Genomic DNA, 23,941 nt, shown 5'->3' on the forward strand with positions numbered 1-23,941 from the left:
TTTTATTTTGAATTTTTAGTTTCGTTTTTTTTTATTTTTCTGAAAATGCGAGTAGCACAGTATATATGTTCTATACAAATGTTTTCACTCAGCCATTGATCTATGTATAACAGCGGGGCAGCTCGAGAAAATCGAGAGACGTGCGAGACGCCCACGTGGCTGCTCTTATTGGGAAAGGCGAAGGCGCTTCTCCGTGTGTGTGTGTGTGTGTGTGTGTGTGTGTGTGTGTGTATCTGTGTTTTTCCATTTTATCTCTTGACATGCTCGTTGAGGCTTGTTATTATTGCTGTTTCCATCAAAGTTGAATCCTACTCATTTTCAGATTTTTTTTTTTCTGCGTTTATTTTATTTATCTGGCAGTCAACAAGAAATTAGTCAATAGCAACAGGTTTTTATTATGGTTTTTGTTTTCGTATTATTTTATTATTTTTTCTTATGACGTGGGAGTTGGTTTACAACGCCGCAAGCGTTGTTTTTATTGATTCGATGCGCTGGCATTGATATTTTTATCAATGAATATAGTAAAATATGTTATTTTTTTTTGCTGTACTAAATTACAAATCACAATGGCACAAAACTAACTAAGCATAATAATAATACAGTTACAGAGCGACAATAATCAACAATTAAGGCTTAATTATAGAAACGCACGCGATCGCGATGATTTCGTATGCTATCCACCAAATAGCAGGTGGCCACCGAGCCCATAAACTGCAGGTGAATGGGAGATAATAAATGAAAAACAAAATAATTAATTTGTTGTTGGTGAAATAATGAGTATGTTTTGAATTGTACAATTAAAGGTATTAAGTACTTAGTTATTAAGAGGATATATTTTGTGAATCTGATGAAATTCAAACAAGTATCCAGTAGGATCAGTGTAAGTAGGACGAGTAACATATGAACAAGAATATAAGTATTTTGAGTAGCATGAGCTTAACAGTTTGAGTATTATGAGTATCATGCTATAACAGAATGAGTATTTCGAATATCATAGCAATCAGTATGAGTATTATGAGTATCTCTAGTTTTATGTTATGCGTATTATGAGGACTACGTTCATCAGTCAGGATTAAAAACCAACTGCTTGTCTGAAGTACAACAGTGTGAGTATTTTGAGTATCAAGTGATTAACAGTATGAATATTATTAGTATCTCAAGTGATTTACTATAAGTATTATGAGTACTACGCACCTCAGTCAGTATTAAAAACCAGCTGATTGTATGAAAATTGGCTGTTTTCTTGCTAACATATTGTTTAAACTTGATCTCACAGCCTTCCATGAACAGATTCAAGGGATTCGTGCAATCACGCTCAAAGCAGCAGCTGGCTGGCAGCTCCCGCTCCAGCAAAATGTAATCCTCGGCGCTGTTGCGACCACAACAATGCAGCTGTTGGTTAATAAAGAGGTCAATTATAATATTTCTTTGGGAAACCATATTTCCACATACTCACCCACTCCTCGTAGATGCTCAGTGTGTTATTGTGCCTGTGATGCACATCCCAGAGCTCATCGAAGCCCTGTTTCAAGCTGTTTGGCAAGGCATCTCTGCTCGCCGCAAAGCTAATGCTAAACATGACAAACTGTATGACCAACAGCAGAATTAATAAGACCGCATACTGTTCAAAAAAGTAAACTTAATAAATGTCATTTCATATATAAAAGTTTACGCACACTTATCAGCATCTTTTTGCACTCCTTGACCAGGGCCACAGTGCCGAATATGCTGGCCAGTATAACGACAATGCCCAACAGAATGCAGAGTATGGCAGCCAATTTCTCGCCATGATCAACAGCATTTCGTTGCTCGGCAATGCTGTCCAGCAGCCAGGTGCCATACCAGATGAGCAGACAGCCATTAAGCTATTTAAGGGGGATGGGTATGTAGATTAACTTGGGAATGAATTTGTTCAATGTCACAGCAAAAGCAACAGATTGCAAAATGTTACGATTTATTTTTGGGCGCTAAACACATTTAAAATTTTCACAAAACGCGACATGTTCCAAATAACGAATTTGGGTTAGATTATGGATTGCGGAATTCCCCAATGTTTGGCCAAATATCAAGTTAAATTTCAAGCAAGTCAGGTTAGTTAGCACTATTTTCCAACACTGTAGGCCATAACAATCACAATTTGCAAATGCAAAACATTTTTTTGAGGCGACTGTTCCCAGTTACGAAATCGATCCAGAATAATGACTACGCAATTGTTTCCCCATACATATTCCGCTCAGTTTCTGATTGTGAGCACCGTTAGCCAACACTGTAAGCCATTTCAGGATTCGCAACCGCCAAAATATCGCTATTGAGCCTTTTGAGGAGGCTGTTCCGAGTTACGAAATCGGTTTACAATTGACGGTTACGAAATTGTTAACTTTTATTATTATTATATACAAATCATGACTGTGAACACAGTTTGCCAACACTTGAAGTCCTTTCGATCAGAATTCACCAGCGCAAAGATATTGCTGCTTGTTTTTTCAAGAGGCTGTTTCGAGTTACGAAATCGATTTAGAATAATGTCTACGAAATTGTTTACTATTTTGGGTTTCGCAAAAAAACAAAGTTTGAGGCAAAATCTTGATTGTGAACACCGTTTGTCAACACTGTAAGCCCTTTGGAATTCTCAAACGCAAAACGCCAAAAAAATGTTTGCTGTTAAGTCATTTTGTTTTTGTTGCTTTGGCTTTTGGTAATTGGGAACAGGGCTGATTGTTAAACTTACAGCATAAATCACATCGATGACACACAGTATGTAACGCAGCAGGCGCGTGGTGCAGTACATTTTGAGTTTGGACGTGGCCACTAATAAAACATGACACACACGGCGAAACGCTCACTTATAATTAGCTGCGCTTAACGTTTCACGCGCTAAAATTTAACAATGTGAAAAAAAAAACTAGACAAAATATTGTTCGAAACACTTTGTTTTGTGCGGCACACCTTGAGCAGCGGCAATGGTCGCACGGCAAATACTCGGAGCCGACTCATAATCTGAATTTGTTTGGCCGCATCTGGCGATGTCGCTGGCAGTTGAACGATTAACCCACAGTTCTTGTCGCCAGTCGTCAGACGGCAATGCAATAGACTAAAAGAAACAAATATATACAAAAGCCCCGCAGAGAATTGTCGTCTATATCTATAAACATAAAGTCAATATCAAAAGAAAACTCAGCCAAACACATATGATGAAAATTAGCGTAAGGCGCCCACGCGCTAAAAGATGAACACACAGATACAGATACAGATGCGACTACAGCCACAGATACAGATACATTTATAGATATGCAAGCGGATGCCAGAAGACTGACTAACGGAAACTGCGGGCTGCCAGCACGGGGCCCAACTGTTTGGCCCGAGACAATGATGTCAACAAACCAAATTTGAGCTAAGAACCGAATGCTTTGACTATTTTAGCATTGAAATTGCCCTTCAATGCAGCGGGTGGTCAACAGGTTCGGGCACATAAATATTAAGATCTCTCGATTCTATATACCCTGCAGGTGGGGAAAATAGAACTGCGGCAGGTAAACAACAGATTACAAACTTGTTTCTATTCGACCAAAGGCAGATCGCAATTAGTTCGAACCAGCTCGTGGTTCAATTTCAATTTGAACACAATTTAAACCCGATTGAACCAGCTTTAGGCTCAACTCTTAATTTGTCCTGTATTTTCTTTCAATTTTTAAAAGCTATTAAATTATTTATTTACATTTGCCCCACTGTACTGAAAATATTGCACTCTCTACATTTTTTTCATATACAAAATGCGGGCTAGATTTAATTTCCACCCAAAATTGGCATCTAATCCAAATATGGTTAGATAAATCCAATAGTTGGGGCTGAAGTTATTTATGTCTTGGGGGCCATAAAAGGTTAAAGGCAAACATTTTTTAACAATGGAAATTGTTTTTCAGCTCTTACCCGGAATTTCGATTTATATATATATTAAAATCAACTGAACTTTAGGCCTGTGATTTAGTTTAATAAATATAAATCGGAATTCCGGGTTCAAACCTTGTCAACGGCATTTAAAAAGATAAGCCTCCGATTTATCGTAAACATAATTTTAAGCATACAATCCAAAAATATAATAGTTACTTCACATATAATGTAATAAAAGGGTGTATGCTAGTCGACTATGCCCAACAGGTTTACATCATTTTCTCTCGTTTTTGACAAACACTTTGTTCTGTTTGATTTAGTAGGTATTTATTGTAATTAATACAAAATCTACACATTCTATTTTATTGCTTGAAATGTTACAAATTGCAAGATTACTTATCGTAGGCACTGTGTATCGCTCGTAGTGAAAATCGAAGAGAATAAAACATTTGTGACAAACTTATACAAATAAAAACATGCATATAAATATTGTACGACATATATATGTATATAAATATAGATATATCTATATTTCTATATAGACATCGAAATCGGCTTGAAGACTGCTTTTGGCACCTGTTGTTGAGCTCTGGAAACGGAATCGTTTATTTTCTTCATTTTTGATTGGATGAACATGAGGTAGACTAGCAAAACGCCGCAATATTTAGACTGGAAATTCGATTGCTTAGTGTAGTGTAGTGCAGTGTAGTGCAGTGCAGTGCAGTGCTGTGTAGTACAGTGTAAGTGTATTTGCACAGTATTGAGAATTCTTTGGCCTTGAGTATGCGCATTATGAAGTGTGCTGAATGCATGTTCAATTATTTTGGAAAATATTTGGAGCGTCTCCAGCGATTCACAATGCTGTGGGCCAGCACATAGGCGAGCAGTGCGCAAATGATCTGGAACCGAAACGAGTGCAACAAATTAATACAAATTGATCAAAACAAACAAGATTCAAGATTCATTCACACCTCGACGCCAACCAGAACCAGTGCGAATATATTGAATGCTGTCCAGCGTTCGGCAATATAGTCCAAGAACTTTTGACGACAGCCCTCCATGTTCAGTTTGTTCGTGTCGCTGTTGTAGCAGCTATTCGGGGGCAGCAAATAGTCCTTATAGCCGACATTGCCGCAACAATCGAGCTGTCAAAGGAGACATTAGTTAAATCAGTTTGATATTGTCGTTACAAGTCGTTACCCACCCAACGTTCGATGCTCGCTATTTGGCTGACATTGCCGGGCTTGACAGGCACCGGCTGATCGTGCCACAGCTGATCGAAGGTCTTGTCCACATTGATGAGCAGCGATGTTTGGAACAGCCAAAAGAAGCCCACTGTCAGCACTTGCAGAATGATCAGAACAACCACAATGGCCACAAACTAAAAGTACGCCAATAATAGATTTATATACTCTCAGTCAAATGACAAAACACTTACCGACTTGGACATGCGACTGCTCTCACGTAGCGCGCCCAGGGTGCCAAAGAGGGAGGCCAGCACAATGACGATGCCAGAGACGAAGATGACGAAGGCGGCTGTATCGAAATGCTCGAATTTGAAAAATATATGCACGCCCAGGGCAATGACAATCAGACCGAAGAGCTGCGAAGTCGAAAATATTCAAATAAATCAGTTGATATTTAGCTTATAGTCATAGTACGATCAATTTTATAGACTACGGCATGTGTCTAGCATTTAATGAGTCGGCTTTATTGAACTATGCTGGCCATTTAATAAAAGTAAGGCTTTAAAATAATCAAAATATGTCAGACGCTGCGTATACTTTATATGCAAATGCATCAACTAAGCGGCTTATTACTCATACGCAGCGTTTTCAGCCTGATGTAAACACACTTTAAAGCTGCTCAGTTTTGAGCTCATGCAACCAGTTAACCTTTATATATATAGCGCATATAGCATCAGCAGATTTCAAAAAAAATTGTTAGCTCGCATCACGCATACGCAACGTATTCGCGCGCGCATCGCAGCTTTAGCTTTAGCCTTTCACTAATTTTTTTGTTGACTTTCGCCTGCACAATTAGCTCAAATTTGCTGCAATTGCATTTTGAATTTTCAACAATGATTCACGCTTTCGAGAACATTTCACACTAGTCCGCGAATGTAAACAGTTTTCGCATTTGGCACTTGGCACACTTGGCAAACGTTGTGTTTTTGCTGGTATTGTATTTGCACTATCGGCAAACGGCACATACACTCAAAATACTTTAATAAATGCGCAATAATTATTTATACATTGTTTTTACTGCATTCATGGTTTGTTCAATGTTTACAAACGGCAAGTTGTTGGCAACACAGTTGCGAATAATAATTACAATTGTAAGAAACCAGTTAAAATCCCAAACAAATATCGTTGTTGACACTTGGCAATAGAAATGGATGCGTGACACGAACACGAGTCGATGAGCGGCATGCTGTATGTAGAGTCTAAAGCATAGGACCTTTCTATGCGATTCTCATGAACTCAAGTATGGTTTACTTACTTTGTTTTTCGTAATTTGGCGAGTGAAGAGGGTAAGAGGGCAACTGGAAGCGAGTGACACAGAGAGAGAGGAAGGAGATAGGAATAGAGAGAGAGAGATGTATAGAGAGAATGAGGGAGTGAGAAAATGGAGAGGGAGAGAGTGATAGAGAGAGCGAAAGACAAAAAAGAGAGAGGGATAGAAATAGAGAGAAAGGTATAGAAAGAGAAAGAAAGAGAGAGAGAGAGAGAGAAACATAGCGAGAACGAGTCACAGTCGCTCTTACTCACTTCCATTCATTCGTATACTAGCCTATCTTAAATACCGCCCCTCTATACGATTCTCACGAATTAAACTAATGCTAACTGCGTTTAACATTCGATTCTTTTAGTCTTTTAACCTAAGTATTTTAGCTTCTGTTGAAGTGCACGTGCTTCTCGTGTCACGACTAGAGCCCAACCCTACATGGCGCAGTGCCAAACTTCCGGCTAAATGTTTGACTTGACAGCTGGTTTGGATGTCACGTTAAGTAGCCCCCCAATGGCTTTCAGATTTTCCAAAGCCTTAGCCCACAATTGGTGAGCGCAACGCGGTAATTATGACAGATTTGTGCGATTTATCATGTTGACTCAATGTTTGTATATTTTTTTGTTTATTATTTTGCTGTTGTTGTTGTTGTTTTTTTTTTTGGGTTTGTCTAGCGCAAACACATTTGGCATTTGCTGTAATTTGTTGCCATAACTGGTTGCGATGTCTTCATAAATTCAAAGTTTATCTGCGCACAGCTGCGCCTTTTAAGGCTTCATAGTGTAATTGAATAAAGGTCGATGATTAATAAATAGCTCGACAATATTAGCCTGCCTGCCTGCCTGCCGCGCCCTCCCCAATGAATAACAATTATGCAAATTAACAAATAGCTTAGTACCAGACAATTTTAATTGCTGTCGCCTAACAAGGCGCATGTAAATGAAAGCCGCAACTAAATATGGCCAAGAAAAATGTTGATAGCCACATAATATTAATAGACTGGTAAAAACAATTTGTATGCCACGAGATTACTCGTTTTTCTCTCTCTCTCTCTCTCTCTCTAAACACAGCATGATAAAGTCATAAATTAAAGTCTGATAAAGTGTTTACAGCACGCCGTAGATAACAACTCGACAGACAGAACATAATTTAGTTTTGAGCCTATTTGGAGGCATCTGGCATCATGTCTAGATACAACGCCATTTAATTGTTATTTATTAGGCATGGCGCCCAATTTTTGTTAAGGGCAGGCGCTGACATAACACTCGACTCTCCGAAATGGGCGTCAAGTCGAGCACAGCCCATAGAATCAAAGTGGCAATGGCAATGAGTCCATAAGCACGTCATGCCTGCCACATGAATCAGACCCAATTTTTGGCATGCCTCAATTCAATTGTGCTTTGCCAGCTCTTAACTTACTTAAGTACAGACTAAAATGTTACATGTGTTATCTCTCCTAATTAGCACTGATAACAGGCGAAAGTGTCGCACAGCAACAGCAAATACAAATACAAAAGAACAATACCAATTAACATAGTCTAATGTCTGCACTATTATTAGAAAAGTTAGATAAGTTAAGATATCAAATATATGATGTACGTGCTCAAAGTATTATTTACTTTAGATAAGTAAGGTGGATAACATTATGTTTCAGATATGCAAATAATATGTACCTAAAATATTATTTTTATTAGATAAGCCATATTTATGACAAGCTGCGATTGTTTTTATTAGATAAGCTTTAAAGACTGGCAAAACTTTATTTATGATAGCGATATATATGCATATTGCATACATTTATATAGATTTTTAGACAATTATAATAAAGATATAGACTTCGATTTTTTTTGATTTTGTAAATATGGTTTGCATATGTACTTATGATATTATTTTTATTAGGAAATGTAGATAGTTTGATGAAACTATATTTATCACAGAGTTTTATTTTATTAGATAAGCTTTATAGATTGACATAACTAGTTACTAGACATAACGCAGTTATATATATGTAGGTTGTGATGGGAATGTTTGTCGTTTACTTTACATAAGCTTCTCTTTTCGTCGATAAACGATTAATTTTATATCGATAACTTATAAAAATGATCGATAAAATTTCGAACTAAGGCTGGATGAACCTACAATCCTACTTACATTTATCTAGAATTTTAGATAAACTAGTTGAACCCTTTTTTTTATAAAGACTGTTTTCTTTGATAAGCTAGGAAAGTAGACAAAACTGGGCTTAGTCTAAAAACTGGGTCTAATGAAATAACTGTTGCTTTAACAGGTGTTTTTCATGCGCTTTCCCACAGCCACAGCACATGACAAACAACTGCTCAGAGCTGCAATAATTTCATGACCTGCTGATGCTTTGCCTTACAAACAAGTGAAAAGAGAACGTGTTTACATACTGTTTGTTTGTGTAGCGAGTGCAAATGCATTAAAAGTGAATTAAATATTATTAATAAAGTACATTTCTATGCTCCAGCTGTTACTTAATAGTAGCTGCTACCTAATATAATAATAATCAAAATAATAATAAGATAATAATTCAAAGAAAGCAATTTGAATTACCTAAAGTTACCTTTAATCAAGTCTGTCTTTCTTTCATTCATATTTGCTCTGCGCTAGTCAATTGGTTCGACATTTGATCGTAATTTGCATTAATAAACTTATACAACTTGTTCTAATTTGCCCAGCAGACAAACAATTAAATGCAATTATCATATATATGGACAGACAAGTGCGTAAGCAAGGCCACGCCAGTGGCAAATGTATATTTGCATAGAGCTGATAAGCCCGTAGAGCTGATTAGACTTTGGCTCAGCTGGGCCCATAAAAGCAGCTCACACAACAAACACCCTCCTACTAGCTAATAGTTGCGAATGCGAACAGCATGTGGTCTATAGAAACCCAAAAAAAAAAGTAACTAGAATAACTAGACAAATGTCATTGAGCGCAGAGCAGTGCTGAGATTTATGTGGGTTTAACAAAACAGACAGCCAGACTTGACAACAAGAAAAAAAAACAATATAAAAAGGTTGTGCCCTACCTCAAATGCAGGGCGGGCGTATAGGCACAGCTGGCATTTAATTAAAAACACGCGGTCGCACCGAATGAAGTAATTTTCAAGCCAAAAACAACAACAACAACAACAGCAACAAAAGAAGAAGAGCTGCTCGTCAGTAAATCAAAGTTTACTCGCTTGGAACCAATGCGGCAAATGTTGCGCATACGCCGCGTGGTGCGCTGTTACTTTTGGCATTTCCTTTGGTTGGCACATTTTTGTTTTTCGGCTTATTTTGAATATTTTTTCTTTAAGGTTATTGCCGAAAAATATTTGAATTTTCGAAATTTTGCAACGCCAGCGCGTCTGAAAATGACATCAACAAATTTTCAGTGCCTGAAACACAGACAAACACAAATACAGGCCAAAAGACAAATAAACTACAAATTCTATATGGCTAGGAGCAGTGACGCGATGCTATACACACACACACACACACACACACAGACAGACAGACACACACATAGACATATTTTGACCGCCTTTTGCTCAGGGCCAAGTTTCGTGGCGTGGGTGACCAAGTTTTTATATATCAATAATTTTTTGAATTTTATTTTTGCCGCTGAGCGCATAAGCAAAAATCTTGTTTTTTTTTTGTGTTTTAAAACAAATATAGTTCGTAAAGAAATAAACAATAAATTAAGTGAGTTCGGCATGCAGCAATTTTGACATGTGCTTTAATATTTAGGCATTCGGACCAAAAAACACAATTAAGGCAAAGATCATAAAAAAAACATAAATAAATATTCACTTTGCAATATTACTTAAAAAAGCTTGGACAAGTATTTTTATATTTGGGGAAAACTACGGCCAGTTCAGACTGAATCATGAGCTGAAACAGTTGGAGATGGACGAAGTTCCTTTTTAACACAAAACGACACGAACACGAGCCACAATCGAACACGACTTGTCAAATATTTTTATATTTATGGAAAACTGCGGCCAGATCAGACTGAATCATAAGCAGAAACATTTTGAGATGGACGAAGTTCCATTTAAGCAAAACGACACGAACAAGAGACACAATCGAACACGACTTATCACGCACGAACAGTTTTTGTTGTCCAGGAACTTTGCTCTTTCACTTTACTACATCATTTTAGCTATATTTTTATTAATATATATTATTTATTTACGTATATTTTAAATTTTTTATATATTTTCTCAAACTCGTGTCACGACACGAGGCACGCTCAGCTCTATGAGGAACTCGCAACTTGTCCGTGCCATGCACATAAAAATTAACTAAAACTTTTGCTTGCTAAATTTTATGCCTGAAATTCGATGAGCTGCGCCCAGTCTAAGCAAATTAACATAAGAACAAAACGTAGCATATTATTAATTTAATAGTAAACAAAAAAGCAGCAGAAAAGCAGCAGAAAAAAAATAAAACCAGGAAACCTTCAAATGTAATTGAAATGCTAGAAAATACAAACATTTAGCTATTCAATCAAACTGTAATGCTAGCTGTTGAAATGTTTAAATTAATCGGTATCAAGTGTATATAGTGTATATATATATATGTATGCCGTTATCAGGCGCATTAATTACACAACAATAAATACTTATGTGCCGAAGTCAAGGCGCGTATGTTACGTACTTTCCAACTAGATAAACAATTGCCAATGTTTTCGATACAAAGCGAGGAATGTGTGTGTAATTAAATAAACATATAAATTAAAATCTAGCCGGTGGCTGTAATTAAGAAAGAGTACAAACTCAAGACCTTCAACTAGTTAGTGGCAGCTACTTTCGAGTGTTCGGTGGGTTAGTCAACTCGGCGAGTTAATGAAACTTGTCTACTTCATGTAATTATAGCTCTTTAATGCTCTTATAATTATAAGGCATTTACAAATGCTCTAAAGTTCATAGGCCGTCATTTGCATAGGAACGTCTCGAGTTTCCGTGCCAACTTACCACATAGATTATGTCCCAGAACAGGGCGAATAGCTTGAGCAGCTTTGTGGAGCAAGCCATTTTGTTGTGTGTTTATTTTGTTTTCTATTCTATTCCTTTTAGAATTTGCCAAAATGCACTCTCTGTGAACTATTTTTGGGTGTGTTTGCCGCACGAGTTACGCGTTGTATTTGATTTTCACTTTTTGCTGCTGCTGCTGCACTTCGCTTGGCAACGCGACGCGCGAAACACTTGTTTGAAATTCAAAATATTTATTTTGAACTTGTAACGGTCGCTCTGGAAACCAAACCCGTCATGTTCGCGCACGAATCTTAACTGATTTGTTGATAGCGCAAAACATTTAACGCGAAAAGCAAAAACAACTTTTCGAAAATGAAACGAAACGCCGGAACGTGGCCAAAGTGAAACACAAAGCACGCGCGCGTCAGGCATGGGCATCGCAAAGAGGGGCTCGCGCGTTCCATTGCCAACGTTCCTCGGTGTGCGTGTGTGTGTGTTGGTAAACGTTCTCCGTTGTGTGTGTAGAAATATATTTGAATTAAAAAACGGCATAGGCGACAACTTTTGCGCTGAGCTATTTTTATAATAGTTGATTTACATACTTTTCAGCGTTTAGTCAAATGGTTGAAGGGGGAAGGGGAAGGGGGACTAGTTTATATATATAATATATATATATGCAAATGTTGTAAACTTTGCACAAGATGATTCATAGGTTTTGCATTAGATCAGCATGTTTGCAGTTAATACTGAAACTCTTAAAATAAGTCTAGCAAAAAGTTGAAAGAAAAGTCTAACAAGGCTGTTCGCTTAAAAGATTTCAGGCATTTAACCACACTTTATTTGGGTATTTTATGTTGTTTATTACAAATTAATATTGAAATAAATTAATTCACATTTCTTATATATATGTTCATACAAAATCGTTTTCTGTTTCTGTGTAAATAACACCATAAAAAGCATAATAAGCCACTAATTTGGTTACAATATCGAGTATGTTTGTGTGTGTATGTACATCAAAAGCAATTATTACTGTAGCATTTTCTTAGAAAATTCGCAAGTGTAAATGCTTCAGAAGTTGGTAACAATTTGTTGTAAAAAGTTTTGTGTTTAAAGCATTCATTTGTGAGGTACATTCAGAAGACCACAAGCTCTTCAACTCTACATAATAGTATAATAATAATTTAATCGCCATATAATAATATTATTTGAAGCCATTCAATTTCAACAAATGCAAGTTCCTTTTTCAGTAGAATGAGCGACGATGATCGTTGCGAATACTGTTGCACAGGCCGCAGGACACAATGCTAAGGATTAGCTGGAGAGGGAGAGAAAATACATATTATATAATTAGCTCGCATTTACGTATATGATTTATTGGGGGACAACTCACCTCAACGGCGACCAGCACCCAGCCGATAATATTGAAAATACTCAGCAAGTGCTGCCAATAGTTTTCAAACTCCACACGGCAGCCCGTGTGAATCAGATTATCGGCCTTGCTTCTGTCGTGATCCCGGAAACAGGTAGCCGGCGGCAGGCGTTCATTCACAATATAATCCTGAGGACTACCGCGACCGCAGCAATGGAACTGTAAAACGATATTATATTTTTAGTGTTGGTAAAGTGCACGCACAAGTCTTTTAATATCTATACATTTGATTTATGTGTGTATGTATGTGTGTAGGTATATATGCAAGTATGTATGCATGTATGTATGTATGTGTATATGTATGTATGTATGTGTGTTTGTATGTATGCATGTATGTGTTTATGTATGTATGTGTGTATGTATTTTTGTGTGTGTATGTATTTATGTGTGTGTATGTATGTACCTATGTATGTAAGTATGTATGTATGTGTGTGTATGTATGTATGTATGTATGTATGTGTATATGTAAGTATGTATGTATGTACATATGTATGTATGTATGTATGTATGTATGTATGTATGTATGTATGTATGTATGTATGTATGTATGTATGTATGTATGTATGTATGTATGTATGTTTATATGCAAGACGAAGATAAACTTTAGCGGGGCTGCAAATTAAAAAAAACAGGTATTCCTCACTAATGCCCTCCTCCTCGATTCTCATAAATTCAAGTAAGTCGCATAGAATTCACTTCACTTTAAGAGGAGGAGGCAGCAGCTTCAACGTTGGAGGAGGCGGCTTCAACTAACAAGGAGATGGCAGCTCGAGCAAAGGAGGAGGCGGCTGCTTCAGCAAAAGAGGGGCGGCCTTAACTAGGGAGGAGACGGCGGCCTCAACTATGAACGAGGCAACGGCGACTTGGGCAATAGAGGAGACGCCAACTTGACCAAAGAACGAAGCGGCAGCCTCAACTTCGAGGCAGGCGACGGCTTCAATATAAGAGGAGGCCGCGGCTTTAATATTGGAGGAGACTGTGGCAAATGCTTTGGCGGAGGAAACGCCATCACATTTAAATGTGACCATTGTGAGAACAGGTCTATATTAAAAAAAAAAACTATATATTTTTAAATGTCACAACTATGTATGTATTTAATGTGTATATTGTATGTTGCGTGAATATTGCTCTACTACTCGATCCTCATTAATTCAAGTATTAATAAACAATTCTTTTTTTTTTCTACTTTCAGATGTGTTGTTGATTATGTGTTTATATAAAAGTTCGTATCCCGCCGACCGATAGATGAGGATAAGCAAATCAAGCATGGGAATTTACAGGTAAGTACCCAATTACAAATTTTTATTTATATATTTATACTCGCGTGTATACCCCGGCTTTGCCCGGCAAAGGCGAACCTCGCGTGGAAATCGGTTGAGTTTTGACCGAGTTATGGGGGTGGGAAATTGGATCTATGTCTATATAGGATATTTGAGAGTATCATTTTACTTGATTTTGGACCAAAAATAATGATGTCAGATTTGGATGCCAAATTGATCTGGAGGTCAAACCATTAAGAAAAAGCCAAACCTTATGAAAATCGGTTGAGTTTTGGCCGAGTTATGGGGGTGGGAAATTTGGATCTATGTCTATATAGGATATTTGAGAGTACCAATTTTACTTGATTTTGGACCAAAAATAATGTTGTCAGACTTTGATGCCAAATTGATCTGGAGGCCAAACCATTAAGAAAAAGCCAAACCTTATGAAAATCGGTTGAGTATTGACCGAGTAATGGGGGTGGGAAATTTGGATCTATGTCTATATATGATATTTGAGAGTACCAATTTTGCTTGATTTTGGACCAAAAATAATGTTGTTAGACTTTGATGCCAAATTGATTTGGAGGCCAAACCATTAAGAAAAAGCCAAACCTTATGAAAATCGGTTGAGTTTTGACCGAGTTATGGGGGTGGGAAATTTGGATCTATGTTTATATAAGATATTTGAGAGTACCAATTTTACTTGATTTTGGACCAAAAATAATGTTGTTAGACTTTGATGCCAAATTGATTTGGAGATCAAACCATTAAGAAAAAGCCAAACCTTATGAAAATCGGTTGAGTTTTGACCGAGTTATGGGGGTGGGAAATTTGGATCTATGTTTATATAGGATATTTGAGAGTACCAATTTTACTTGATTTTGGACCAAAAATAATGTTGTTAGACTTTGATGCCAAATTGATTTGGAGGCCAAACCATTAAGAAAAAGCCAAACCTTATGAAAATCGGTTGAGTTTTGACCGAGTTATGGGGGTGGGAAATTTGGATCTATGTCTATATAGGATATTTGAGGGTTCCGTTTTTACTTGATTTTCGACCAAACATAATGTTGTCAGATTTGGATGCCAAATTGATCTGGAGGTCAAACCATTAAGAAAAAGCCAAACCTTATGAAAATCAGTTGAGTTTTGGCCGAGTTATGGAAGTGGGAAATTTCGACCTATGTCAATCAGTCAGTCAGGACAAACAGATATAGAGATACATGTACAGTGTTGGTAAACCCCTGCTGTATATATAGTTGAATACGCACCCAGTTCTCGTACAGTGACATGGCGCCAGGACTGTTGAGCTCCTCCTCCCAGGTCGTTTCCAATGCGTTGGCCAAATTCGATGCGGCTGTGCTTTCACTTCTCGTCAGCAAAAACAGCAGAGCCAATTGGATAATCATGATAACGTACAAAATCGTGATGAACTATGAAGCAGAAAGGTTGATTCATCAATTGATTGCCCTAGGTGGGTTGATGTCATGCCCATAGATTATCCACTTACAGTCACTGTGCAGCAAACATTCTCGCGCCAAGCGGCCAGATAGCCCCACAGGAAGATGATGATGGCCGCAACGCCAATGCCAATATACGAATAGGCCGCCAAGGAGCCAATCTGATTGGTATCGTAGGACACCAGTATGTAGATGCCAAAGGATATTAGCACCAGAGCCAGCAGCTGTAAGCATAAAAAAAAAAGTAAATAAAATCGCAAGCATAATAAAATTGAAAATAAATTATCAACATCTGAAAAGGCAACTCCAAAACTTTGTGCCACTTTTATGTTTTTGACCTTAGCCAAGCGGAAATGTCGTTCGACACTCAAAGGACTCTATTCTGTGTGTGTGTGTGTGTGTGTGTGTGTGTGTGTGTGTATGTGTGTGTGTGTGTGTGTGTGCTATCATATTAATGGAGGCTCCAGCTACTGGCTACATAGGCGTCCGCCAGACTAGTCTGGCTGGCGTCAGGAAATACGTCGGCAGCAGGAGCAAAAGGGGAGCCAGGCAGCCCACAAGCATAACAAGCGCGACTAGAAAATACCCTGTAGACTATAAACGCTGTATGGCTATAAAACTGTAAGCATTTGCAGAAAGCCTGGAATATATGTAAATGTAATTCTACTAGAGACAAACAGACAGACAAATTTGATACAGCCCGTCGCGCGCCTTAGCTACAGGGTATCTTAGCTTGCAAATGTGCGGCAATGGCGTGTTGGCTTTGTTAGTTGTTTGTATTCTGTCAGATTTGTTGTCATATGAGCAATAAATTCGGACAGGAATAAGCATATTGACAAGGTCCTTTAATTAATACAGACACAAAGCACAGTAAATATTGATGTAAAGGACGCAGAGCTAGAAATTGCTTGCAATAAATATATATTTGTTTAATTTTAAATATTATCTATATATAACTTGAGTAGTTTCTTTTAAATTTAACAATTCTTCAAATTTGGTAAATATTTTTATTAAATTGATTTTATTTGATAACTTTTTTAAATAGATGAAATGAGTTAAGTAAAAGCTTGAAGTTTTAGACATAAAACTTAGAAATGTTTTAAATAACAGTTTATCAATTTTAAAAGCAATTATATTTATCTATGATTCAATATTATTATCTTAGATTAATATGAAAAACAGGTATTTATTCTATGTGCATGTGAGAATTTTGTGCACTCAGATAAGCCAACTTTGAAGACCTATAAGTTATAACAATAACAAATCAAATGAGAGCGCTGAAAGACTCGCAGCTGATGTAAACCATATTTTATATACATATATATACATAGATCTATATACAAAGATCTGGTATATAGCATGTGTTTCATTCTCGGCATTAGCTTGTTATTAAATGTGTAAAATAAACTAACAAACGAAAAACATGTGCGCTAATTTTGTATTTACATTGATTTGGAACGGGTTCAATGACAAACTTAAAGGCGAATCTATTTAAAACTATTTAAAAACCTATTCGCTTAGGCTCCACTAGGTCTATTTGTTACTGAAATTCTCTCTTTTCCTAAAAGCTATCCATAGGTAAACCCTATATTTAGCTGAAGGAAGAGATAATATTGCCCGACATACAAAGACTTTGGCGATAATACCTGCGATAATGTATGTGTCATAGTTGACTTGGTTACTATATATCTCTATATATAAAACTGTTTGTCCTGATTGACTGACTGACTGACTGACTGACTGACTGATTGGTGATCAACGCACAGCCCAAACTGTAGGAGCTAGGAAGCTGAAATTTTCACTGTAGTTACCTTATGTGAGGAAGTTACACGTTAAGACGGGGTTTCGGCAAATTCCACCCGCAAGTGTGGAAAAATCGGGAAAAACATTTGTATGAAACTTTTTTGTTTACCATTTTCAAAGATCTTCGTTCAAATTCATTTCAAGGGATGTTTCCCACTTTTCGAAAAATTCATTCTTCCTTGGTGGAAATGGAGGTCCAAAATTTGGTGGATGTCGTTTCGTGTTCAAATTTATACCCAAGAATTTATATGAAACATCATTTGAGACCTGTTTCGCGCTTTTCGCAGAATTCAAGCTTTTCAAAGATTTTTTTGGCGGAGTTCTAAGTTTTGTTAACTTTGTGGTTTATTATCGGTTTGACACTCATTTTCAAAGATCTTTATTAGAACTTATTTGTCACGCCTTCGCAATTAGATTGAAAATGCGGGTCTGCAAATTTTTAATTCGGCTCAAGATTTTTACCACACGACTAATAAGGGCGGAAACCTCTGATTTAAATATATTTAAATAGAAGGGGAGAGTTAAGTGGACACATAGGAAAGGTAATATCTAAAATTTTAAGCACAAAACGCTTGACGGGCAATGCCGGTCAATATATTGTCTATAGCATGTGTTTGTTCTCGGCCTTAGCTCGTTATTAAATTTGTAAAATCAAAACTAACAAACGAAAAACATGTGCGCTGAATAATTTAATAGTATAGAGATTGATTTGGAGCGGGTTCAATGATAAACTAAAAGGCGAATCTATTTACAACAATTTAAGAACCTATTAGAGCAGGCCCCAGTAGGTCTATTTATTTCTAAAATTCTCTTGTTTCCTTAAAGCCATTCATAGTTAACCCCTTTATCTAGCGGAATTAAGAAATAATGTTTATTGTATATGCGATATTATTTAATAAAATGCTGACGATTGCGTGTTTTCTATGCTGTCAGGCAAAGAGTTTGGCGATAATACCTTGGCACGGCGATAATGTATGTGTCACAGCGTCATAATTGGCTTGGAACACACACACACACACACGAGCACACACACACATGCACACATGTGTGTTGTTGTGGAAGAAAATTGATTCAAGTGGCCAGTTTTATACTTTCATTTACGGCAAGTCAGACAAAACGCGCCAATTGGCCGAATCAACAAACAAACAACAAATGCGACAATTGATGCCAATTACATATTTAACTTACCGTACAAAGTATTTGCAGGGCATACGCAAACACCTTGTAACCCGATGTCGAGGCCATTCTATATCCAAAAAATTTGAAATATAACAGCTATACTCTATCCGACGAAAATACTTGAAATTCCTATTGAGCCACTTGCGCAGTGCAACCCAAAAAAACTTGTTTTCTTCTTTTTTATTTTCCCCCGCGAGTCGCTCTTTTACGCTCTTTCGCTTAGCGGGACTCTCTCTCTCTCTTGAGACGTGTTGATGATGCCTTTTGTTTTTATGAGATCATGGAGCAATCTTTGCAGCACCAGAGTCTGATCTTCGCGATGATTTATCGAAATTTTGCACAAATCAATGGAACATGACGTCTTCACTATTTTTATATGACAATCACAAACTCGAACTGGCTGCCACACTAAACGCTTTGCATATGGATATAGGCATGTTGCATAGCTGCGTCTATATACTGAATAGATATATATGTATGTGTATATATATAAACAGATCTATCGAGAACTTGACGCGACGTTTTACTCAGACTGTCTGGCACAATTTCGCTGCTTCGCGTGCGTCGAATAACTGAGCGTGCGAGACTTTCTGTTTGCGCGCGTTCCCAGCCGGTTGCTGAGCTTCGTTGAGCTTTTTACTGCTAGCACATGATGAACAGATAACGCTCACCAGCATGACGTCACAAATGCAACCAAGCAGAAGAGAGGGCGGGAGAGAGAGAGAGCGAGAGAGCTGGCCAAGGCACTCACACACAGTTGCTGGGTAAGTTAACCTTACTTTTTGTATGCTCAGCAAAGCTTTTATTCAAAAAATAAGCTCAACGGGCGTTAGCTACACAGCTGCGCATAAATATAAGAACACTTTTGTTTATATTTTAAACAACTGCATTTTTATTTGGAATAATAACAAACTCACGAATGTAGTTGTACACGACAAATAGGCAGCCAAGGCCAACAGCTATTGAAAAATAAAACCAAGTAATGAAAGTTTTAACCAATTTAAAAAAAATCATCTTACCTTTGACAAAAACACACGTGTTGAACGTATATGCATCAAATGTGTAGTTGTCTCGCGACACAAACCAGATTTCCCAGCTAAAGGAAACGCACATCATGAATATAGTTATTGAAATCCATGCGAAAAGCACACTTTTCATCTAAGCGCAAGAAATTAATTCTAAATAAATGCATATTCACTTTTTAATACATTTTTTGTACCTGAACTTTAAAGCAAACGAATGTCAAGCCGCAAAGCGCATTAAAGAATTCGTTTATGGCCTGTATTACGAACATGGATGCCGCAGAATCTGTTGAGAAATATAAATGTGATTAGTTTTAAATGGGAAGTATAAATAGATCTACCTGGATCATCTTCGAAAATATTGTCATCTATAAACACAAGTTCCTTGATGCATATATATGCTAGGTAAATGTTATAGGACATAAATCCCATAAAGAGCACAATCATAAAATCGCGACACATCCTAACTGAGCCCAGGCAAATTTCAAATGTTCCCAATATTTGGCCACTGTCTGGATCAAATAAATAAATTAATATATATAGAGAAAGTTTGAATGGAGGAATTATGACCATAATTAGTAATATGGTCAATAATTATGGAGAATGTCTTTACAATTTGACCAAAATTTTTATTTAATGAGCAACTTAATTAAAGTACTACAAAATCGTCCAATATTCATTTAATTATTTAATATATAATAATAAGCTCTTAAAGCTTATAAAAAAGAGTCCTCAATTTGCTTCCTCCTCGCTATCTAAGGAGGCAGAATCCTTATAGACTGCTAGGGAGATGAAAAACAGCATAACTATAAAGATATATGCAAGAAATATATCAATATTTTCTAATGATATTAATAATAATAAAAATAATACCCATTTCGAAAACTGTGATCACCGCGGAGATCAAGTAAATAAACGACCAGAAGAAGAAAAGCATTTGTACAAAGCACATAATTAGCAATATCGAAGAGCCCAGAAAGAAATTTCTCATAAATTTGCTCTGCAAAATTAGATATTATAGCAAAATAATTGATGGTAAAAAAAAGATAACCCACCTTTAAATGAAAATGGCTAAAAGTCAAGCCAATCAAGCAATGCATGAATGATGCGGCCTGAATAAAGGCCAATAAACCGTTTACAGTTGTCCTACTTTCAGATGCTGGAGAAGGGAATATGGAAGTTTAAATTAAATATACATCTCAAATATAAATATCCCTTCACAATTACCAAATGTTGCTGGTCGGTAATAAATTGGCACAACGCAGACGAACGTGAACACGTAAATAATTGCATATGACGACATGATGACAAAAGCAAAGCATGTTAATATAGAACGCATTCCATGCATAATTCCGAATAGATCAAACTGGGAGTACTGCCAACTATGAGGAAAACACGCAGCTCTTTTGGCTAAACAACAATTGGAAATCGAGGTATCTATAAAGTATTAAGGCGATTAAAAGCTTAATACATTAGCTATAATTGTGTCTAATAATTATAATTGTTATGATGATGATAATGATGATTTGAAGTGCCAACATTAGGCAGTAGATTCCGCCGGATGGGGATTGGTATCGACTGCAGGTGTGCGTAATATACGAAAGAAATGGTATGCAACAAATCCTAATATAAAGACAAGCGAAGCTGCAAGGCATTCAAATATAACATTTAAAAATTTAAAAAAATATCAAATATATCTAGACTGCAAGCCTTAATGAAGTTCGAACCAGCGCCCTGCCTGAAGATTCAATTCAAGCAGCTGATCATCAAATTCAAATATTGATTTGTATCTTTGGCAGGGTTTTCGAACTTAGGATTCGATTCAAAGTAAGCAACAAATTTAGATTCGAGCCGGCTTGCAGCCTTGATAAATCGAAAGCATACCAATGCCAGCAATATTCATCTGACTATCGGCAGCAGAATAGAATGGACTGTAGCATATGTAGATAAAGTAGCTGCAACATGTGAGAACCGCGTGGAGTAGAAGCCACCATTGCAAGTAGTAGATGCTCTAGAGAAGAAAGTTACTAAAACTATATATATATGATATATACACACGACTTACGCTGCGATCGGTGAGTATAATAAACGGTGCGGCAAACACTGTCGGCAGATACAGGGTATATATGGCAAAGGTGCTGTAACAGTCGTCGGGATATGCGCCTTATATTGCGGCCATTATTAAAAAAGCCAATTTATCAGATTTATATGGCAATTGTTTTCGTACCTGACTGGCGGCTATTGCAGTCGTCGTAGCAGCGCAGCACGAATGTGACAGCTATAAAAAGCACTATAAAATTATAGAATAAGGAAAATGTAAGAGCTGCCACGCCCACAAATTTCCAGCCCGTGCACATATTAGGCGTTCTTTGCGTCGAAAAGTCGAATGCAGAAAGCAAACCCTAGCTGGAAAGGCAGCTACTATATACATACATAGACATCTATATAGCGCATTATATTAATAACTGAACATTAGGTTTACAAATTGGACATCATCCATTTGAAATAACTCCAACGACGGATTCGTCTATCTGACTGAACTCCAATATTGAATTGCATTCATTCACATTCAGAAACTCTTTCTCGTAGTCATAAACTGTTTTGAAGGCGAGCAGAAATATAACTAAAAACGAAATTAGGAAATTAATTAACAGCTTAAATAATTGATTAACATACTCAATATTAAGATTGTGAGCGCTTTCGTAATTGTCGCAAGACGTTCGCCAGATATAAGCAAAATATATAGAAAGCCGTAAATGAAGCACATGGAAAATACCAGCCATGTGCTGATTACACATCGAATCTGCAATCAAATCGATTTTTAGATTATGGAGCATATAATTGACCGCATTTGAACCTTGCACTTTTTGCGGGCCAAGAGCAGTCCAGCCCAGCCGTGCACCACAATTATGCAATTGATGGCCATAATAAGTAGCATTAACATCTTTTCCTCTGGCAACAGCAGACTCTCAGATTATTTTCTTTATTTTTATTATCATATATACCCACCATATATATTCCCTGTGAGTCCAAGAAGACAATCAACTGTTGAATACACAAAGAAGCTCAGCAGAAAACTTGTGCCAGCAGCCACAACAAGAGCTGTGAATAGAATACAACCACGTGCTGCACCCATTTTATGTTTACCACTAATCAAATACAACTGAAGAGCAGCAAATGCTCGGAATTATAATAAACCTTCCCCAATTGATGGATTAATAACATTAGAGTACAAAGTGTGTCGTTAACAGAAGGTTCTCATACAGATATTCGAACAGTTTGATAACAGATATTCGTTTGAAAGTAAAAAATACTTATCTTAAGTTATTTGATACCCATTTATAATATATTTATCTTCCGACTTTACTAAAGTTCGATCCCTAATCATTGGTGATCAAAATGTATCTTTATCTGAAAGTTCTCGTACTGATAATTGAACAGTTTGATAACAGATATTCGTTTGAAAGTAAAAAATATTTATCTTTAATTATTGGATACCCATTTATAATATATTTATCTCCCGACTTTACTGAAATTCGATCCATTGGAGATCAAAATGTATCTTTATCTGAAAGTTCTCAAACAGTTTGATAAAAGATATACGTTTGAAATTGAACATTACCCATCAAATTCATATATGTCTTCCGACCTCACGGGGGTTCGATCCCTAATCATTAAAGATCAAAGTGTGTCCTTAAGAGTAAGTTATCATCAAAATAATCGAACACTTTTTAATAACTGATATTCGTTCATCCAAGTTTATTTTATATGGTTTATACTAATGTCTACCAACTTCACGGGAGTTCGAATAATCATTAGAGATCAAAATGGGTCGTTAACAGAAAGTTTTCATCTAAAAATCGAGCAGTTCATTGACAGATTTTCGTTGTAAAATAAATATCCAAGTTTATTCTTTATATATTTATGTCTTCCAACTTCTTTATATATTTATATCTTCCAACTTCTTTATATATTTATCTCTTCCGACTTCACGGGAGTTCGTTCCCTAATCATTGGAGATTTAAATGTGCCAATAACTGAAAGTTCTTATACTATCGAACAATTTGACAACTGAAATTCGTTTTAAAATAAACATAAGCCAGGTACATATCTTATAGTTCTTATATCTGCCAACTTCCCTTGGGTTCGATTCACAAACTTCGAGCATTTTTATAGTGACAGGAATTTTAAAACAAAATCAAGATAGCTATCAAACCTTGAACAAAATAGTGTTCCTTATATAATTATAATTGTTTTAGTTTTGACCAAATAATTGCCAGCGGCAAAAGCCCAGAAATATGTATGCGCGCACATATATGCACGACGACCCCCTAAGGCTGCTACCCGAAATGAATACACAATAAACTTATCGCATAGGTAGATATATATGTCAATTGCTTGGTAAA

At 36.7% G+C, this 23,941-nt stretch overlaps 3 protein-coding genes across 4 annotated transcripts; all 3 read right to left on the bottom strand.

The window, feature by feature from the left end:
- Positions 1-497: 497 nt before the first annotated feature.
- On the bottom strand, positions 498-3,055 carry Tsp42Eh (Tetraspanin 42Eh). Its single transcript, XM_064684291.1, has 6 exons — positions 2,947-3,055; positions 2,729-2,874; positions 1,677-1,865; positions 1,457-1,621; positions 1,195-1,392; positions 498-711 (listed from the first exon to the last, which is right to left on the bottom strand). Exons 2-6 carry the CDS (start codon positions 2,786-2,788, stop codon positions 634-636), a joined length of 690 nt encoding a protein of 229 aa, XP_064540361.1. The 5' UTR covers positions 2,789-2,874; positions 2,947-3,055; the 3' UTR covers positions 498-633.
- Positions 3,056-4,505: 1,450 nt separating this feature from the next.
- On the bottom strand, positions 4,506-11,692 carry Tsp42Eg (Tetraspanin 42Eg). Of its 2 annotated transcripts, none has more exons than XM_064684330.1 (5): positions 11,381-11,692; positions 5,327-5,491; positions 5,093-5,269; positions 4,860-5,033; positions 4,506-4,787 (listed from the first exon to the last, which is right to left on the bottom strand). In XM_064684330.1, exons 1-5 carry the CDS (start codon positions 11,438-11,440, stop codon positions 4,707-4,709), a joined length of 657 nt encoding a protein of 218 aa, XP_064540400.1. In that variant the 5' UTR covers positions 11,441-11,692; the 3' UTR covers positions 4,506-4,706. The 2 variants fall into 2 exon arrangements, with proteins under 2 accessions (XP_064540400.1, XP_064540401.1); XM_064684331.1 differs by lacking the exon at positions 11,381-11,692 and adding an exon at positions 5,744-5,785.
- Positions 11,693-12,182: 490 nt separating this feature from the next.
- Positions 12,183-19,084, bottom strand: Tsp42Ef (Tetraspanin 42Ef). The gene is made up of 6 exons (XM_064684333.1): positions 18,634-19,084; positions 18,523-18,580; positions 15,582-15,755; positions 15,343-15,504; positions 12,771-12,968; positions 12,183-12,695 (listed from the first exon to the last, which is right to left on the bottom strand). The coding sequence occupies exons 2-6, from the start codon at positions 18,577-18,579 to the stop codon at positions 12,624-12,626; spliced, it is 663 nt and encodes a 220-aa protein (XP_064540403.1). The 5' UTR covers position 18,580; positions 18,634-19,084; the 3' UTR covers positions 12,183-12,623.
- Positions 19,085-23,941: the final 4,857 nt, after the last annotated feature.

Source organism: Drosophila montana, unplaced genomic scaffold (genome assembly GCF_035044405.1).
Source record: "Drosophila montana isolate Dmon_TW-CO22-7 unplaced genomic scaffold, ASM3504440v1 contig_2716_1, whole genome shotgun sequence".
Lineage (NCBI taxonomy): Eukaryota > Metazoa > Arthropoda > Insecta > Diptera > Drosophilidae > Drosophila > Drosophila montana.

Coding starts and splice junctions, on each gene's coding strand:
- Tsp42Eh (XM_064684291.1), bottom strand. CDS start 2,788: ATGTACTGCACCACGCGCCTGCTGCGTTACATACTGTGTGTCATCGAT. Junction 1,866..2,728: donor TCATCGATGTGATTTATGCT/GTAAGTTTAACA, acceptor CCCCTTAAATAG/CTTAATGGCTGTCTGCTCAT. Junction 1,393..1,456: donor TGAGCATCTACGAGGAGTGG/GTGAGTATGTGG, acceptor ATTAACCAACAG/CTGCATTGTTGTGGTCGCAA.
- Tsp42Eg (XM_064684330.1), bottom strand. CDS start 11,440: ATGGCTTGCTCCACAAAGCTGCTCAAGCTATTCGCCCTGTTCTGGGAC. Junction 5,270..5,326: donor GCAGTCGCATGTCCAAGTCG/GTAAGTGTTTTG, acceptor GCGTACTTTTAG/TTTGTGGCCATTGTGGTTGT. Junction 5,034..5,092: donor TAGCGAGCATCGAACGTTGG/GTGGGTAACGAC, acceptor CTCCTTTGACAG/CTCGATTGTTGCGGCAATGT.
- Tsp42Ef (XM_064684333.1), bottom strand. CDS start 18,579: ATGGCCTCGACATCGGGTTACAAGGTGTTTGCGTATGCCCTGCAAATA. Junction 15,505..15,581: donor ATGTTTGCTGCACAGTGACT/GTAAGTGGATAA, acceptor TCTGCTTCATAG/TTCATCACGATTTTGTACGT. Junction 12,969..15,342: donor TGTCACTGTACGAGAACTGG/GTGCGTATTCAA, acceptor ATCGTTTTACAG/TTCCATTGCTGCGGTCGCGG.